Here is a 21,103-nt window from a genome sequence, read left to right on the forward strand (position 1 = left end):
TACAACGTTCATAGAAGCTTTTGAGAAGAGCGACATTTGTATTAGATTCATACCTCAAACATTTGCTTCTTTTCCACACTTGACAACTTGTAACACTAGATTGAAGGTGTTGTCCAGTTAAGGCTAGTTTCACACTAGCGTTCGTCGGTCCGCTCGTGAGTTCCGTTTGAAGGAGCTCATGAGCGGACCCGAACGCCTCCGTCCAGCCCTGATGCAGTCTGAATGGAGCGGATCCGCTCAGACTGCATCAGTCTGGCGGCGTTCAGCCTCCGCTCCGCTCGCCTCCGCACGGCCAGGCGGACAGCTGAACGCTGCTTGCAGCGTTCAGCTGTCCGCCTGGCCGTGCGGAGGCGAGCGGATCCGTTCAGACTTACAATGTAAGTCAATGGGAACGGATCCGCTTGAAGAGGTCACCATATGGCTCAATCTTCAAGCGGATCCGTCACCCCATTGACTTTACATTGAAAGTCTGAACGGATCCGCTCAGGCATCTTGCGCACTTAGAAAATTTTCTAAGTTATTAATGCAGACGGATCCGTACTGAACGGAGCCTCCGTCTGCATTAATATGATCGGATCCGTTCAGAACGGATCCGATCAAGCGCTAGTGTGAAAGTAGCCTAAGATGACAAGTGCCCATATGCCTGTCTTGGATCCATGCTCCTAACCTGTATCAAAAAGAGCAAAGGGTTGCTGCTCTGGAGGCTTCAGCAAACTATGCAGCCTTATAGCTTCAACCATCTGCTTCATCTGTTTAAGTTGTAGAACCTACTCTGATCAGTTTACCACCAGCACGTTCTAATTTAGAGGTTAGGTTGCCCAAAGACAGTGCCTTTAAAGTGGCAGCCAAACTGTGCCTAAGATCAGGTGAAGTTGTGAATGCAAGATCACAATAACTTCACCTCAGCACTATGTGCAAAGCCAGTTTCCACCTGACCTACAGCATGTCCTGATCATTGCATTGACGTTGAGCAAATTGATAACTATTAGTGTTGGTTGAGCACCAAAGTGCTCGAGTAGAACAACTCGGGATGCTCGGGTGCTTGGTAGAGCACAATGGAAGTCAATGGGAGAACCCGAGCATTAAGCCAGGCACCCCCTGCTCTGAAGAGGGGAGGGTGTTTGGTTCACAGGAAAAGGTCAGAAATTGATGGAAACACCACTGAAATTGTTCGGGAACAGCATGGGGAGAATATCTGGATGCATCTTGGACTCCCAGTTCGCTGCTGGGAACGATGTTGTCTGAGTAGTACACCAACTTTACCGACTGACAATAATACGCACAAAACCGAAGATAAAATTTATTTTAGAGGAAAAATTGTTAGGAAACATTCTTTCCTGTATATTTACTTGTATATAACGTGGAAGTGCTGCCTAAAATTACAAAGAAGAGGCACTCCAATACAACTGTATATCACATAAAGGAGGACCTCATTCACATTGTGGTACAATTGTTCAGGTAGTGGGACTCCTACACTCATAAAGCCTATGCAGTAAGTGAAAGGGCTGCCAAAAATTACAAGGAACCGGCACTACAATACACCCTTTATTACACATAAAGAAGGGCATCATACACACCCTTGAAAAATTGTGATTGATGGCCTTCTGGTGACCCTCAAAAACTATTGGAGATGCTGATCTGAACATCTAAAACATTAGGGGCGAGGGCCTGCTGCTGAGCTGACCTTCTAAAACATTAGTGGCGAGTGCCTGCTGGCGATCTGACCATCTAAAATATTAGGGGCGAGGGCCTGCTGCTGATGTGACCATCTAAAACATTAGGGGTGAGGGTCTGCTGCTGAGCTGACCCTCTAAAACATTAGGGGTGAGTGCCTGCTGCCGATATGACCTTCTAAAACCTTAGGGGTGAGGGCCTGCTGCTGAGCTGACCCTCTAAAACTTTAGGGGCAAGTGCTTGCTGCTGATCTGACCATCTAAAACCTTAGGGGCGAGTGCCTGCTGCTGATCTGACCATCTAAAACATTTGGGATGAGGGTCTGCTGCTGAGCTGACCATCTAAAACATTAGGGGTGAGAGTCTGCTGCTGAGCTGACCATCTAAACATTAGGTGTGAGGGTCTGCTGCTGAGATGACCATCTAAAACATTAGGGTTGAGGGTCTGCTGCTGAGCTGACCATCTAAAACATTAGGGGTGAGGGTCTGCTGCTGAGCTGACCATCTAAAACATTAGGGGTGAGGGCCTGCTGGTGACACTCTAAAACATTAAGAACAAGGGCCTGCTGGTGACCCTCAAAAACATTATGGGCGAGGGTCAGCTTGTGACCCACTAAAACATGGGTGAGGGCCTGCTGGTGACCTCAAAAACATTATGGTTAAGGGCCTGCTGGTGACCCTCAAAAACATTATGTTGAGGGCCTGCTGGTGCCCCTTAAAAACATTATGGGCGAGGGCCTGCTGGTGACCCTCTAAAACATTATGGGTGAGGACCTGCTGCCGAGCTGACCCTCTAAAACATTAGAAGCAAGGGCAGCCTAATAAACATGTTGATATGATTGAGGAGGAGGACAAGAAATGGGAGATTGAACCATATACCCTTCTTAGTGGTGGAAGGGGTGCATGGGAATACAGTGTATTCAATATACGATAAAAGCCACATAGTTTATGTTCAGCTGCTTTCCTCTGGTGGTGTAGAGAAGTCAGGGGCCAGCCAGGCCTTGTCCATTTTTATAAGAGTCAACCGGTCAGCATTTTCAGTTGACAGGCGGATGCACTTATCAGTTATTATGCCCCCAGCAGCACTAAACCAAAATGCTGGCGGCAGGGCAGGCCAGCACCTCCAAGGCGTAGAGCGCCAGTTTGTGCCATGTGTCTAGCTTGGACACCCAATAGTTGTAAGGCACAGAGGGATCACTGAGGACGCTGACACGTTCTGCTACATACTCCTTAACCATCTTTCAAAAAATTTCCCTCCCTGTGACACTAGGCAGCGCATCAGGTTGAGGGTGCTGGCGGAGTGTCATAAAACTGTCCCAGGCCTTGGACAGTGTTGCCCTGCCTCTGTTGGAACTGCTGTGTGTTCCCCTCATCTCCCCTCCTTGGTTGGCCAAGGAACTACATAATCTACAACCATCGTTGTCGGCCAGAAATTTCTTGAGCAATTGTTCCACAAGGACCTTCTGGTATTGCACCATTTTCCTCGTCCTCTCCACCACAGGAATAAGAGATGAGAAGTTCTATTTGTAGCAGGGGTCGAGAAGGGTGAACAACCAGTAATCGATGTTGGCAAAAATGCATACAACGTGAGGGTCACGGGAAAGGCAGCCTAACATAAAGTCAGCCATGTGTGCTAGAGTCCCAACAGACAAGACTTCGCTGTCCTCATCAGGAGGAAGACTCTCAATCTCCTCATCCCCTTACTCCTCTTCTACCCATACACGCTGAACAGATGGAATAAAACTTCCATGGGTATTACCCTCTGTAGCGCAGGCAACCATCTCCTGCTCCTCCTCATCATCCAATTTGCGCTGAGAAGACGAACTTAGGGTGTTCTGGCTATCACCCTGTGTACTGTCTTCCACCATTTCCACCTCTTCCACATGCAAAGTGTCCGCCCTAATTGTGAGCAGCGAGCGTTTGAGTAGACACAGAAGTGGAATGGTTATGCTGATAATAGCGTTATCGCCGCTCACCATCTGTGTTGATTCCTCAAAGTTGCTTAGAACCTCACATGCCCACATGACATCCATGCCCACTTATCGCTTGTGAAGAGCAGAAGCTGACTGGAAAGGCGACTACCATGTTGCAGCTGGTTTTCCACTACTGCGTCTGCTGCTCACAAAGCCTGGCCAACATGTGGAACTTGGAGTTCCAGCAAGTGCTTACGTCGCACAATAGTCAGTGAGCTGGCAATTGCAAGCCTTGCTGCAGCATTGCTAGACCGGCGGAAGCTGTCGATGACTTGCGGAAATGGGCACACACGCGGCGCACCTTCACCAGTAGCTCAGGCAAATTGGGATAGGTTTTGAGAAACCGCTGAACCACTAGGTTGAACACGTGGGCTAGGCATGGTATGTGTGTGAGCTTGCTGAGCTCCAAAGCCACCTCCAAGTTACTGCCATTATCAGACACAACCATGCCTGGTTCTAGGTTGAGTGGTATGAGCCACAGCTCAGTCTGGTCTCTTGTCCCCTGCGACAGCTCTGCGGCAGTGTGCTCTTTGTCACCTAAGCAGATCAGTTTAGGCATGGCCTGTTGCCCCTTCCTCACTGCAGTGCTACACTGCTTCCAGCTACTGACTGATGTCTGACTGGTGCTGCAAGATGATAATTCAGAGGTGGAAGTGGAGGAGAAAGCGAAGGAGGAGAAGGGGTGCAGCCACTAATGTAGGTGGTGGTGGAAACCCTGATGGAAGTAGGGCAGGGCCCGCAATCCTTGGTGTTGGTAGCACCCGTGCCATCCCATGGTACGACTCGCTCCCGGCCTCCACAACGTTCACCCAGTGTGCCGTCAGGGAAATGTAGCTTCCCTGGCCAAAAGCACTTGTCTATGTGTCAGTCGTTAAGTGGACCTTCCCAATAACTGCGTTGGTCAGGGCACGGGTGATGTTACGGGACACATGCTGGTGTAAGGCTGGTACTGCACACCGTGAAAAATATTGGCGGCTGGGGAAAGAGTACCGCGAGACAGCCGCCGCCATCAGGCTGCAGAAAGCCTTTGTGTCCACAAGCCTAAATTGCAACATTTCCAGGTCCAGAAATTTGGAAAGATGCGCATTTAGTGCTATGGTCTGTGGGTGGGTGGCTGGGTATTTGCGCTTTCGTTCAAAGACCTGGGGTATAGACATCTGTAACGCTGTGCTGGGACGCAGAAGTGGATGTGCTAGCTGATTGTGCTTGCGAAGGTCCAGGTGCATGGCGGGAGGCACCCGGGCCTGCATCTTGGACAGGGGATTGGCCAGCACGTAACACAGGGGAAGAGGAAGCAGTGGTGTGACCCGCACACACTGTTTGTGGACCCAGGCGTTCGGCCCACCTATTAGGGTGGTTTTATACCATGTGGCAGATCATACTGGTGGTGAGGTTGCTAGTGTTCACGCCCCTGCTCATTTTGGTATGGTACAATGACAATTCTTTTATCGTCTGCGCTTTCCTCAAAAAAGCGCCAGACTGCAGAACACCTACCCCTTGGCAAGGGAGATTGCCGCAAGGGGGTGCTCCGGGGAACAGTTGCGGGCCTGTTTGGTGTGGCCCGCCTTCTCCCTTATGCCAACCCACTGCCTCTTCGAGCCTATTGCGGTTTAACGGATCCCTCCCCCTCTGTACTGCTATCCTCGCTCGGCTTGCTACCTTTCCAGGTTGGGTCAGTGACTTCATCGTCCAGCACCTCCTCTTCCACTCTGGTCATCCTACTGACGGGTTGACCTAACAACAACCTCAGTTATTGACTGTGTCTCATCCTCATAATGAACCTCTTGAGACACTAATTGCGGTTGACTTATTGGCAACTGTATCTTATCATCATCTTCCACCTCGTGAAACACTAATTGCCGTTCCCTACCGTTATCTTCTTCTGACTGTTGATGCTCCAGAGTTTGGGAATCAGGGCACAAGATCTCCTTATGTCCCTCTTCAAGCAGGCTTGGCGAGAGGCCCAAATTAAGCAATGGCGATGAAAAGCTCCTTTGAATATCTGAGTGTGGGCTCACTTGTTTGCCAAGACTCTCCATGGTGTGTGGAAGGAGTTTCAGGGTGGGTATTCTTTTGACTAGACTCTCAGCTACTGAGACTGGACTTTGTGGAAGACAGGGTGGTGCTTAACCGACTGGAAGCATTATCTGCTGCAATCCAAATGACCACCTGGTCGCACTGCTCTGACTTTGAGAGTGGTGTCCTGTGCTGCCCTGCAAACTGGGACATGAAGCTAGGTATCGTGGATCAGTGTGTTTCTTCCCCGTCCCTTACTGCTCGCCTTGCACATATTAAATGGTATATATGCTTGCAAGTATGTCACACGTACAGTAGCGCAGGTTTTGTAAGTGTATGCACAAATAAAGTACACAGAATGTCCCAGATATTATTAGGATGTGCCCACGTCAAACAGGTATAGCGCAAGTAGTGTCGCTGTCACCACCGCCTAATAAAAAAATGACACGGAATGAATGTTACTGATATTTAGGATGCGCAAACATTATACAGGAGGTATAGCGGTATAGCGCAAGTAATGTCACTGTCACCACCGGCTAATAAAAAATTACACTGAATGAATGTCACTGATATTTAGGATGTGCACACGTTAAACACGAGGTATAGCGCAAGTAATGTTGCTGCCACCACCACCTAATAAAAAATTACACTAAATGAATGTCACTGATATTCGGGATGCGCACTTGTTAAACAGGAGGTATAGCACAAGTAATGTCACCACTGCCTAATAAAAAATTACACTGAATTAATGTGATGATATTTAGGTTGCACAAACATTGTACAGGAGGTATAGCGCAAGTAATGTCGCTGTCACCACGCCTAATAAAAAATTACACTGAATGACTGTCACTGATATTTAGGATGCACAAACGTTATACAGGAGGTATAGCGCAAGTAATGTCACTGTCATTAGCGGCTAATAAAAAATTGCACTGAATTAATGTCACTGATATTTAGAATGGGCAAACTTTATACAAGCGATGTAGCGCAGGTAACATCGCTGCTGCCAGCAGCAGAAAAATTAGACTGAATGTCACTAATATTTTGGATACACAAACGTTATACAGGAGATGTAGCGCAGGTAATGTACCTGTCCGCAGCGGACACCGTCTACAGAAAAAGTACACTGGATGTCACAGATGTTTTTAGGCTGCGCACACAATACACAGGAGATATAGCGCAGATAATGTCGCTGTCACCAGCGGCGAAAAAAATTACACTGTCACTGATATTTCGGATGCACTAATGTTATATAGGAGATGTAGTGCAGGTAATGTCACTGCCACCAGCAGCAAAAAAATTTGACTGAATGTCACTGATATTTCGTATATGCAAACGTTATACAGGAGATGTAGCGCAGGTAATGTAACTGTCCGCAAGCGGACATCATCTCTGGAAAAATTACACTGGATGTCACAGATATTTTTAGGCTGCGCACACGTTAGACAGGAGTTGTAGCGCAGATAATGTCACTGTCTGCAGCGGCCAAACAAATGCAAGCTATTTAGTGCAGGTTGCTCTAAAAATATATATTGCTGCCAGATACAACAATAGCCCTTAAAAGGACTTTTGGTTCTATAACAAGTATGAAAGCTAAAATATTCCTATTTCACTCTTTACACTATCTCTCCCTTCTGCTCTCCAGCTCTCTCTGACTAAGACTGATGCGTTTCGGCCAGCCAATCACTGTAATGCCAGTAGCCCTCATGGCTATGGCATTACAGTGAATAGCAGTACTTACCCGCACATTTATTGGCTGCGTAGCAGCCAACAAACGTGCGGGGAGGAGACTTGAGCATTGCGCTCGAGCACACGCAGTATTCGGCCAAACACCGCTATGTGCCAAGCATCATGATGCTCGAGTATAATTAGTGTTCGGCCCAGCATGCTCGCCCAACACTAATAACTATGTCTAAAACATATTTTGTTTGTGTAGAAACATTTTGGCTTTTATACTGGGCTGTAAAATATTAGGTTTTGGTCTGGTGCTATTGTTTAGTTGTGTGTTCCACAGCTTTGTTCTGCCAAGTTTGAAAGGAATTATGAGGGTGTTATGCTGAGGATTATATTGGTTATTGCAGCTAAGCTGTAAATTATACTTCCTTTGCTCGCTTTTGCAAGTGGTGTTCTTTTTCTTATGGAAACATAAATGCCGTATGTTATTACTAATCTTGTTATAAACCGCTAACTCTCTAAGAAGGATTGAACCATTACTGTTTTCTTTGTGACACTTTTTTTGTTGTTGCAATTATCTGTACTATTGTGTCTATTGTCTAAATTGTTCTGGTTTAAAGACAGCAGATGATGATCAGCACAATGTAGTCAAATGGAGTTGAAGGTGTTTTGTCAAAAAGATTAACTTGCAAAAAGATCTTAAAATAACTATGCATTCCATTTGAGACACCTGAAACATACAGATGAAAACATGAGAGCCTATAGCTGACAGATGGCACTTATACAGTGAGATCCGTCGGCTGTATGGTTCGGGAAATCCTCCCAATGTCTACCACTGATAGAAACTATGTGAAAGCATCCTAAATGCCAGGAAACAAGGTAACACAACAATAAGGCAGCTGCCACTTTGGGTATCTTGAAGGGTCAGAGCAGGGACATACTGTAAGTATAGGAAATGCAGGAGTTGTAGTTGCAAGCCTGAGTGAGCCTAAGAAGGCTCTTTACACCAAGACAGTTATATTTGGGGGCCTAATTCTAGCTTTTTCATTTGGGCCCAGAAGTATCAAATTGACACTCCTGTGCCCCAATGAAAGGTCAGACCCCCTTCTGATTGTACATCGGTGGCACAACTAAGCAATATGCCACTATTGTCTGTGAAGAGACACAGGCTCGGACTGGTCCACCGAAGTTGCCGAGGATCCTCCAGTCTGCCCAGGCTCTGATACTATAGTGGACCTGAAAGGCCCAGGAGAAAAAAATATATTTTTTAGCTGACTTTGGAGTTAATCACTTGCCACTAGGGTCTATGTAGTTGATTCAAAACATATTAAACTGTATTGATAATATAAGGGTTAAGCCAAAGAATGATTTCCTCTAGTGGACCCAATGCAACACTGATGAGAAACCCTTTAGATTGGTAAGACATAATTGATGACAATCACATATGGCACTTTTTGTAGTATCCTTAGGGATTGTCAGATTTCCACAGATCCTGGGTGACAATTTTAATGTACCATGGAATGCATGCCATTAGTGGCTGTATCCCAACATCTGCTACTCAAAAGACCAAGATAACCCAGAAACAGCTGAATTAAATGTAAAAGGACTTTTAGTTTTTAGATGCATTGAATACATGGTTGCCATTACATTAGTCTTTTAACAATTTCAATAGAAAAGGGAAAACGATGACTCAGAGAAAGTTATTCCTTTATTGGTAGTGTGCTGGTCATCATTAAACACTTCCTGAAGTTGAAGGAAGTGGTTTTAATGCTAGTTTTGTGATGGAATTACAGTGCAGGAGCGCTCTGTTGGTCACTTCCTGGCTTCTCTCCATAAAATAATGTGAGGCTTTCACAAAGGGTATCACAAATTGTCATCATTGACCTATTCAGGAAGTCTGGCAAATTTTGTAGCTACAGTCATATACTTAAATAATTATTTCCTTCACTTTTTTATAGCAAATTGATGATTTGAACCCTCAAAATCCAGAATTAGTGACATATACATTACATTTCTCTTTAAGAAAGTTTTCCAAGAATATTCCTTTGGACCATTTCTTTGGATAGGCCCTTAATTTGTGATTATTGGGAATCTGAAACTAGGGATCCTCACCAATCAGCAGAACAAAATGGCTTTACCTCTTTTCCACGGTGGTTGGGTCTTCAATGGCACCTTACATGAAGCTGTGCCTAGTACTATAGATCAGCCACATTCTTTCTGTTGATTAGTGAGGGTCCCAGGAATTAGACCCCAAAGGATAACACTTTGACAGAATATGCTAAGAATAAGCCATTTATTGGTATTTCTGGAAAGGTGGTCTTAGGCGAATATAGTTAGGCTCCATTTAGATGTCCGCACTTTGGGTCTGGATCCGTTCTGCAATTATGCAAAACAGGTGCGGACCCATTCATTTTCAATGGTGACGGAAAGGATAAATGCATTTCCAGTCCGTGGCCCCGAACTACTGGTCCGCGGCTCTGCAGAAAAATAGAACATGTCCTATACTTGTCCGCAGCTGCGGACAATAATAGGCATTTTTATTGGGGTGCCGGACCGGTGTTTTGCGGATCCGCAAAACACTTCGGACATGTGAATGGACCCTTAGATTGATTGGTCGCTAGGACCTGGTGTTTGTAGTGGTAATGCAACTCCCAACTGATAACTTCAGCTTTGGGTTGGATATTCTGTATACTCATGACAACCACATGTAATTGTGACAATAAATATATCAGTGTCCTATCTACAGCCTATTTATGCCTACATGTCAATATGTGACATGGCCACAGTGGGGAAACCCCTTCTGTGCAATGTAAACCCCCTTTAATTTATCTAATTTCATTTATTCTAATTTACAGTTATCTTATATCTTCTATATATTTCTGCTTAATAAAAATATTGGAAAAAGACAGCTCCTAGAATACTATGCAGGATATCTTCAAGCCCTTTAAGGGCTTGTTCACATCACCGTTATGGATTCCGTTTAATGTTTTCCATTATAACATGGTTATAATGGAAGCCATAAGACGGAAGTCAAAACGGAAGCCTTTAAAGAGGCATTCCGTTTTGATCCGTCATAATAGAAGTCTATGGTCATTCATAACGGATCCGTCTGGTTTCCGTTATGCAAGACGGAAAACAAAGTCCTGTTGACATGACTTTTTTTCCGTTCTCCATAACGGAAATCAGACGGATTTGTTATGATTGCCTATAGACTGCTGTTATGACGAAAAGCAAAACTTAATGCCTTTTAAAGGCATTCTGTCATAATACAAGTCTATGGGCAGCATAACGGATCCGTCCCGGTTTCCGTCATGCACGACTGGACTCCTGCATAATGGAAACCAGACGGATCCGTTATGCTGCCCATAGACTTCTATTAAGAAGGTTTAAAACGGAATGCCTCTTAAAGGCTTCTGTTTTGACTTCTGTCTTATAGATTCCAATGACGGAATCCATAACGGTGATGTGAACAAGCCCTAACCTATATTAGGCAATACACTTAGAATCCTTATGGCTGAGAAACAGAACAATTATCTGCTGACAAACAATGAAATTGTGTTAGCGATTGTTCATATCCCTATGGAGGGATGATCACTGCATGGGAATGAAGCTGAAAGAGTGATGATCATGAACAAACGTTTCACTCGCTATCGATGCCCTGTGCTTTAGCTTTCATTTACTTTAGTTTGTGTGCCATAATAGAGCGTTCAGAGTTTTTTCAATTTTAAAATGAATGAATTAGAGAGATGAAAACTAGAATATGACTCATTTCCTTGTTGTATTTAAAAGAAAGCAGCAACTGAAGTTCTATTTGTCTACTTGCCAGAAATTACAGTCATTGTTATTCCGGAGACATTGCTGACATCTGCCAAGTGAAGTTATTAAAACATTTTTATTATTTGAATCACCGGCTGTATAGCTACAACATCATAATTAACCATATAAAGGATAGTTTGCTGCATTTTTGGAATTAACTTGCCAATTAACAGCACGCACAACTTGTCAAAAACTATGATTAGACATTGCAGAAACTTCAGCTCATTATTGAAATTTATAAAACTGCCACATATTTTTTATTTGCTGTAGACCGCTACAGAAAATGTACAGCACAAAAATATTTAACATATATTGTATATGCACAATTTTTTGTGACATAGTATATTACATATTTAATTCATTCTTAATACATACATTATTGCATGGTATATAATGCAGTGATAATTCATACATATAATGGTATATGAAAAGAAACTGAACCAGAAAAAATCATTGAGTTAAGTCCCATTTACCCAGAAAAAAAACATTTCAAAACATCTGAAAAAAATCATTCTGAGTAATTTTAGTATTCATATGAGAACAGTAGCTCATGCTGAAAAGGCTCGTGACCATGGCATCTAAGTGGTTTAAAGGGCTACTTAAAAGAAAACTCACATAGCTCTGTAGAAAGAAAAATAAAAAAAAGTTATCTGTCTTGGGATGCGGCAATGCAAAAACAAAGGTTTTTATTGTGCAAAAGTAGTAAAACGTAAAAAAAAACTATATGGTATTACTATAATTATAGTGACCTAGAGCGTTAGTCTACTTTCACACTGGCGTTTTGGCTTTCCGTTTGTTAGATCCGTTCAGGGCTCTCACAAGCGGTCCAAAACGGATCAGTTTGCATTCTAATGCATTCTGAATAGAAAAGGATCCGCTCAGAATGCATCAGTTTACATTAGTTCAGTCTCCATTCCGCTTTGCAGACGGACACCAAAACGCTGCTTGCAGTCTGAGGAAACTGAGCCAAACGGATCCATCCTGGCACACAATGTAAGTCAATTGGGACGGATCAGTTTTCACTGACACAATCTGTCACAATAGAAAACGGATCCGTCCTCCATTGACTTTCAATAGTGTTCAAGACGGATCCGTCTTGGCTATGTTGAAGATAATACAAACAGATCCGTTCTGAACGGATGCAGACGGTTGCATTATCTGAACGGATCCATCCCTGACGCAAGTGTGGAAGTAGCCTTATTTATCATGCTATTTATGCCGAAAAATAAATGCAGAAAAATTTATAGCGTTAAAAACTCAGTGGCGGTATTGCTATATTTTTCAACCCTACCTGAATTCTATTCACTATGCACCTCAACAACTCTGTTATGTACATTTAAGTGGTATCTACTTCATGGGTGAGTTGCTGTGGTTCCTATGGCCATGGAAAACCAATGCCATGAAATTCCTGATGCACAGTTTTTGTGCTGATGTCACGGCCAGAGGAGGTATTGAGTCCGCAGAGCATTGATGACTTTTATGCACTATGCACCTCAGCAACCCTGCTGAGGTCTGTAAACTTAAGTGGTCTCCACTTTGTGGCTGAGTTGCTGTGGTTCCTAAATGCTTCCACTTTACAATTATACCACTCGCAGTTGATCATGGAATAAGGTATCTAGGAGGGAAGAAAGTTTAAAAACTGACTTGTGGCAACAGTGGCATCACCTGGTTAACCAAGGATGCTGCTAAATGAATTGTAATAGTTATTTCAAAGTGAATACATTTCCAAATACAAACCAAGAGGCATATTCAGCTCTGCTACATATGTGCCTATACACACATACTTAATATATAATTCTACAAGTTCCTTCCGTTATAGGGAGTATCTTCCTACTTGGCCTATCTGCCAAACTCGTGACTCATGAAGAATACTTTCTGTATATTTTAAGAGGCAACAAGCCTTGAAACAGCCATCTAATTGCCGTATACTCACATTAGATATCCATTCATCCAGTCATGTGTAATCCTTGTTAATCAGGACTTGCACACATTCAACCAGAAAACTGCCCAGGGATATTCAGTAACATTATCTTGATGTCTGCAAATAGCAGTTGTTACAGAAGCATCCACCAGTCATCTCTTTATCTATGCAGATAGTGGAGCAAACAGCTGTGTCATAGACATTCTTCAATCATCTCTTTATCTGGGCAGGAAGCCTGGCGTTTTCACTTGATGTCGGTGTAGATTTATTTTCACTGAGATCATTGGACCGCTGTGGGGCAAAATGTTAAAATACAATAATACTTCTGTTTCATAAATCTGACCATATAATATGCCCTAAAGTGTTACTGTCATTACTTTTTATTACATTAATTCCTTAGCTTATAATGAACAATTTAATACTGTACTGTAATAGGGTTTCGTAATAGGGGTTGTATGTATGGACTCATTTATACATATACATACATTCCTGCTGTTCAAGACTGCCACTAGAGGGAGCTAGCTGAATATGGATTTATTCAACACCCTTTGAACCCAAAGATCCCCCGTGGAACTTTATCCTCCAGAGATTTATGTCTTGAATGTATCAACTATATTTTTTTTTACTAATTTTACCAGATACTGTTACATAGTCTTCCCTTCTCCCATGTCTTTATTTTTTAATTGTAGATTTTTAATTCTATTTTGTGTACATGATTATGAAGGGAGCCATCTCTTTACAGCATTCAGAGATATGTTTTATAGTAGCCACATGGACCAGCGGAACCTGTAGTCTGGAGGTGACTCATTGAATCCTATCATACAGTTTTCTAGACATGTTCTGTGACCTGTGCAGAAGTCATTGTGAAGGGAGGGGGAGGAGGTGAGCTGTGATCATCATCTATTGTGAATGGTGGATACTGTGTTATCTACAATGAATGTTGTTGAAGGAGTCAGTGTGAACGTGGAGGACAGTTTACTGTGGGGATCAGTTATGCGTGTAAAATGCTTTTTGTTTTTGAAGTCAGACTATGTTCACATATCACACGTGTCAGATTTAACACAGATTTGGCTCAGATTATGAGTTTTAATCTGCGACAAGTCCAACAACAGTCCATATTCCATAAATGTGAATGAGGTTTTCTTCAACTTCATTTACATGCCACTGTTAATTTTCTGGTGGAATTTTAGCTGTGCTACAGAAAAAAATCAGCAAAAATAAGCATGCTACTTATTTTGGGTGGAAGGACAGAGGATTAGCCCTATTGAATAACCACAGACCAGTGATAGTGCAGATCCGCTGTAAACTTTCAGCATATTCATGGCAGAGATCAGATTATAAGCCTCTTTTATGCAATGTGCAAATATGATCCATGTGAACAGACTCGCTGCACCATGGCTAAATTGCATATGTTTGAGCAGAATTGTACAAGAGGAGGATTTTGAGAATAAAAATTGCCAACACCCCAGTGGTGATATGGGTCAACCCATCTCTTGTTAGTTACCTCCAATATCATTTATCGTATATAATGTTTCTTCTGGAAAAGGTACGGTAGATGGGAACATCATGATTTTAGGTCATAATGTTCTTCAGACCCACAATCGCAGGGCCGCCATTCTGGTGTGTTTTTTCGTTAAAGGGGTTATCCCATGACTAATGTAAAAAATTAGACATAAGACATCATATAGTACATGACGACCTCTTTGTAACAAAACTAGAACTAGCCCTGTACCTCACATGGATCCAGAGATCTCCCTATTCATTGCTCTGCTTGATTTACAGTATATCAAGCTGACAGCTCAAGGGGAGTGTCTTTACTGCTGCAGCTAAGGGGGTGTGCCTCAGCTCTTCCTATCGCAGCTCAGGAGGCAGTTGAAGGATGAAACTGAGCATGTGCGGCCTTTTCAATGAGCAGGTCAAAGAAATAAGAAAAAAACAAACTGTAGGTGGCGCTATACAGATACATTTTATTGAATAATTCAGTGGCTATGCAAAATTTTTAATTAAAGGCAATTACAAAAGTATTCAGATCCAAGTGCTGGTTTTAAAACTGTACAATATTTTTCGTGGACAACCCCTTTAATGTTTTGTAAGTTAACCAATCTTTTATATACAGTATAAGTGCTTTTCTCTTTTGTCTCTTTAGTGTGTGATAGTACTCTCACAGTATAATATTATATAGATATGTGTGACTTTATGCAGATTTGGATATGACATATAATGAAAGTTACCAGATCTTGTAAAATCTCGAGGAAGTGTTTCTAGACATTAAATTGCTCTTATTCTATATAATTTATCAGTATGTTTATAACCTGTTATAAGAATGCATGCAGACTGTGCAATGTTCTGGTCAATGCCCATTAAATCTGAAAGAAACATATATTATGCTCCCAGCCAGCATTATCATACACTCCCAGAATCCGCTTTTCTGATGATTTAGCACTTGCAGCACTGGGATAAATCTTCAGCATCGCTTCATTTCACAGTCTCTTTCCTCCCATTTTTCAAAGCTGTTTTCATAGCAGCAAAATGATGACTTTGGAGAGCAACATTGCAAAAATTTTCAGCCATCAGCGTTTCTCTTAATCTTTTTATTTCTGCAAGAACAAATAATTATGTAATAGCTTTAGGTCCAATAAATACATTGAATAACACTGCTGGAAATTCAGTTATGGTGCTATAGAGTGCAAGGAAACAGGATTTAAAGTATTTTTGTAAAGTCATAAAACGTATAAGAATGTAGAAAAATTTTGTTTTTTGGCATAAGCTAAAACTGCAGCTTAAAATTTGATGTGAAATGGGGTCAGCAAAACTGAATGTCATTAACACGAAATACTTAGACCACATGTAAATTAGTTTGTAATGAAACAAACACTCCAGGAAAAATTTATACTCTGTGGTATGGCTAGTTGTGGGCATGATCAGGAGGAGCATGATACAGGGATTTAAAGAGAACCTGTCACCACAGGAATACAGTGCAGGCAGCATATTACAGAGCAAGGGGAGCTGATCAGATTTATGTCCAGTTTTGTGGGTAAAGATTCAATAAAACTTGTTATTTATCCATAAAAATCTCTGCTCTTTCTGAGCTCAGTAGCCCAGTGGGTAGTCCTATCAGTGATCGACAACTATCTATGTATACCTACTACTGGAAAGGCTGCCAATCACTGATAAGACTGCCCACTTGGGCTGCTGTGCTGAGCTCAGAAAGAGCAGAGATTTTAATGAATAAATTGCAAGTTTTATGTGTCCCATAAAACTATATATCAATCTGCTCAGCTCCTCTTGCTCTATAACATGCACTGCATTATCATGGACACAGTTTCTCATTAAAGAACAACAAAGAGAGAAGTCATTTCCTGGAATAATCTTTAAGTTATTAATGTCTGAATAAGACAACCCTGTATACGCTTTTTGTCAGGGAGGGGCTACCTTTCATGTGCCATATTAAAGAGCACCCCGGGTGGTCTAAAATTCCGAATTGTATTGTATTGTATTGTGTCACTTTTATTGTGCTGATTAATTTTATGACATATCCTTAGAGGGCTCATAGCTGTGTACACATCTGGGTTTATGTGTGATTATATGTTACCGTCTGAAGGCCTACAGTATATTTGCTCTGTATTGGCATATGCTGATCATCTTTAGTACCAGTTTTTATGTTCTAGTCGTCCATTTGAACATATTCAATATAAAAAACTGATGTTTTCTAACAATACACATGTCACAATAACCACCAAACCCTTAAAGGGGTTATCCAACCCCTATAATGCCCAGGCCTCTCATACAGGTTGTACTTACCTTGCTCCCCGTCACTTCTGATGCCCACACTGCCGCCACTGCATCTCCCTGTCGCACAAGTCAAGACATCCGGCGAAGGGGTAGGGGGGTGTTTCAGCCAATAGCAGGTCGTGATGGGGACAAGCCTTCCTAGAATTGCGGAGATGCAGGGGCTTTTCTATTTTACTTTACCTACTACTGGCTCACACGGCACAGATTTTCACTCTCTATTCTGTAATATGTTTGGTAAGGGGCTTACAGCTGGGCAGTAGTACTTTTATAATATTAAATTGCATTTTTCAAGCTGCTTGGCCCCCTGCAATAGAGGGAATTCTACTTTTTAGTTTTCCACTTCAAATAGTAATTCTTAAATGAGGCTAGAAAAGAAAATATATGGGTGTTGTTCAGTGCTACCAAATCAAAAAGCATTACAAATATCTGTGTGTTCATGCATTTACACAAGAGCACAGTAAAGGTTAGATCAAGCCGACATTGAACAGCTCATTGAAATGCTAGATTTAGCGCTTGTTACGCAAAAAGCCTTTTAAGTCATTTAGATTTTTACTGGGGAGCCTTGGAGGGTGTAATTATATGGAGATATAATTGTCATTGCCAGTATCTGCTCATCATTTAAGTGGATTGCAAATTACCCTCCTCAGTGATATAGAGGAGACAAGAAGAATCAACCAGATTGCTGTCTCATGTAGGTATGTAGGAGAATCTGGACTGTAGTATGGATGCACATGGCAGAGTTCTAACTAGGTATTGCTTCAGCTCAGGCAAATATTTTGTTTGCTGCCTTAGCCCTGTGTCTAAATACTTTGACCAGAGTGGCTTATTGGTAACCACTGACACCCATGATGACCAGCTCAGCAGCCAGTAAAGCCCCTGCTGTGTGGCATTATGTGATGTCTCTATGCATCTCTGTGAGGCTCAGTGTTCTCCACCAATGTCTATGAAAAACAACCTCCATGTGTCTCCATAGGAAAATCTGAGGAGAATGTACAGTAGGTTCACCAGGGGCTTATAGATTGCTATTAGGATGATTACAATGTTGATCCTAAATATGCTGCTGTGCATGAGGTATACTGAGTAACAGTCTCACTTTTGAAGTACTGTCTAATATAAAATGAAACTTTCACATGTAGCGTGTTGGCTGTCTAGACCTGCACCCGATTCATCATAGAGGCTCAGGCTGGATGTAAATGTAATGAAGCGCTAGACGTTTTTGTCTAACTCTATACCAAAAATGCCCCAATTTGTGACACTTGTTAGATAGATTTTAGACACATACATCTGGATCATTGTTTTGTTAAACTTGAATCAAGTTACCAGGAAAGGGAATTTGGAATTTATGGTTTATTAAAACAAAATCTTCAAAAACAGATCCTAAAGAAAAAAAATGACTTGTAGGAGCAGAACAGAATGTTAATTGAAATAGTAGTGTAGTAGTGAAGTCATAAAGAGGCTAACATGACCTTGCTGTCCCATTTTCTTTCATGTGGTTTAGTGGAGGAAATCTACTTCACAAAGTAAAGTTGCAGAGTGGAACCATCAGATCTTTCACTAATTGATGTGTTGAAAGAAAATGAATGACCTGTGAAAAATGTGTTATTGATGCATTGTTTTCTATGTTTTATAGGTTCCCATAATTTGGGGGGAAAAATACATTGCACATACTGTTTATTGCTGGCAATTGTGTTTAGAAGACCTCAAGCTTGTCCAGACGTCTGAGATTATCAGAATTTCAATGACAGCTTCAGAATGTTGCTGAGATTATCTACAAGAATGTGACTGTTCTGCCGAAACATAAACTTTAAATTGGTTCATTTTATTCTGCATTGTTACCTGAGAACTAATCAAGATGCCTGCTAAGACGCCCATTTACCTAAAGGCTGGAAACAGCAAGAAGGGTAAAAAATTTAAACTGAGAGACGTGTTGTCCTCAGACTTGATCAGCCCACCATTAGGAGATTTTCGGCACACCATACACATTGGAAAAGATGGACAACATGATGTTTTTGGTGATATCTCTTTTCTACAAGGTAACTATGAACTGTTGCCAGGAAACCAAGGAAGACAAAGAAACAGTCATTTGAATGGACACAATGAATTTTTGAGGGCAAACAGCACTTGTGACTCAATGTTTTCTGATACATCTTCACCTGTTCTTAAAAATGCTATTTCTTTACCGACAATTGGTGGCTCACAAGCTTTGGTCTTGCCCTTGTTATCTGCTGTGACTTTTAACTCTAAAAGAGACTCTTACAGCCCTTCAAAGTCACCCACACTTAGTTGTGAGCCTGTGCTAGAGGAAAAGTTGATGGAAAAGTGTGAGCCTTATGAAAGTGAGCATCATTTCGACCGTGGAAGCTCATGGAAGGTCAGTGGCTCTGCATCTTGCTCCACGAATGGAAGGTCAAGCCATTCATCTAGTCTCTCTGAACAGTATAGTGATTGGCAAGGGCTTGACTTGTTTGAAGATAGCCATAGTCCTTGTGAAATTGAGAACACTGATTTAAAACAAGAGAAATCTCTTTCTGACTTGGCAGGATCTCTCCTAACTCTGCAGCTTGACTTGGGCCCTTCTCTTCTGGATGAGGTGCTTCATGTAATGGACAAGAACAAACCATAAAACTGTTAACTTCCAGCATTCTTCAGACACATGGTACCTATACAATATTCATCAGTTTTGATCTACATTTTGGATCGATTTTCACAGGGCGCGTTTTTCATGATTAGTAGCAATACTGGAGTGAAGGATTCCGTTTTTGTTCTTAATATGAAACTAATGTAAATATGAACGCCAACCTTCCATTTTTAATGTATTATTTAAAAGTTTTTAGTCATGCTATGAATAATATATGTGGATCATGGCTGTAAAGTTACATATCCACTAGCCTGAGATACATCTGTAGATTTTCAGCTTCTCAGTAAACCATATCTTTTTCATATTCTAGTCTGAGATCTCTTAATATTTTGGACTATGCTATTATAAGGACATCTTTAGGTCTTAACAAGATGTTCCCCAGGTTTGTACAACAATCTTTTTACAAACATGTTACATGGTTGGGGATGGTTCACTGTATACAAGAGGCAGACGTTTCATTTTACTTAATTTGTATTTTTCTATTCATGTCAATGAATTTTGCATTTTATTATCTATTTCAATTGCCAATTCAGCTTTAGCGATAAGTGTTATTAAATTTCCTTTCACTTAAAGGATTATTTGATGCCAAGCTTTAAGCTACATGAACCGTTGCAATGACCATAAGTTATTTCTGTTTGACTATCCTTTTATGTGCCTTTGTATTTTTACTGCAACATTTATATTTTTAGACATGGCATCACCATTTGTATTGCTTGTAGATTTTTCATTGCAGGTCTATTGTGTATTTTTTGTGAGTGTTCAAACAAATGTGCATCTTTTCTCTTACCTTAGTCCTACAAATGCTTAAAGCTTCTATGTTACATTTGTAAATGAAGCATTAGTTTAACACATTGATGCAATACCTACAATAAATAGTTAACAGCTTGGTTGGAAGTCAGTATTTATAGATTTTAGCTAGTAAAAGGGAAACTAAACTCTAATTTATAGTTGGAAACAAAATTACATTATTTTATATAGGTTACATATTTTACTCATTGCAGGTGTCTGTATATGGGATCAAATGTGTTCCCATGCCAATGTTATGTTGCTTTATTTTTATTTTCTATGTATCTCACTTAACTAGGAGAGTTACGAGGGCCATATATTTTAGTGTTGAGTTTCCCTTTATAAATACAACCAATAGTATGTACAGTAGCTCATCTGCAATACCGTAACCAGTGTTTGTTGGATTTACCCTGCCACTTTAGACACAAAAGAAAAGCACTTGTAATTTTGTTTGCATTAAGTTTTAAATGCATTTCTTATATTTAGGAAATGTTCAATATTAAAGGTAAATAAATTGACTTTACATAAAATGTAAAAAATATCTGCAGCCTACTTATTTCATATGGTGGTATTGTATTGCTCTGTAAGCAGATTTATTACACTACATACAGATGTAGCAGGGTTAACACACAAACTCTTAAGTCTACTTTCACACTTGCGTTTTGGCTTTCCGTTTGTGAGATCCATTCAGGGCTCTCACAAGCGGTCCAAAACGGATCAGTTTGCATTCTAATGAATTCTGAAAGGAAAATGATCTGCTCAGAATGCATCAGTTTGCATTAGTTCAGTCTCCATTCCGCTTTGGAGACGGACA

General features: G+C 41.4%; 1 protein-coding gene across 1 annotated transcript in view; it reads left to right on the top strand.

The window, feature by feature from the left end:
- CDC42EP3 (CDC42 effector protein 3) overlaps positions 1-20,819 on the top strand; it is a 35,049-nt gene extending 14,230 nt beyond the window's left edge. Inside the window, exon 2 of the mRNA XM_044289863.1 lies at positions 18,496-20,819. Coding sequence (XP_044145798.1) covers positions 18,718-19,488 — 771 coding nt within the window. The 5' untranslated portion in view covers positions 18,496-18,717 and the 3' untranslated portion in view covers positions 19,489-20,819. The remainder of the gene's footprint in view (positions 1-18,495) is intronic.
- The last annotated feature ends 284 nt before the right edge of the window (positions 20,820-21,103 follow it).

The sequence above is a fragment of the Bufo gargarizans genome, chromosome 4, assembly GCF_014858855.1.
Source record: "Bufo gargarizans isolate SCDJY-AF-19 chromosome 4, ASM1485885v1, whole genome shotgun sequence".
Classification (NCBI taxonomy): Eukaryota; Metazoa; Chordata; class Amphibia; order Anura; family Bufonidae; genus Bufo; species Bufo gargarizans.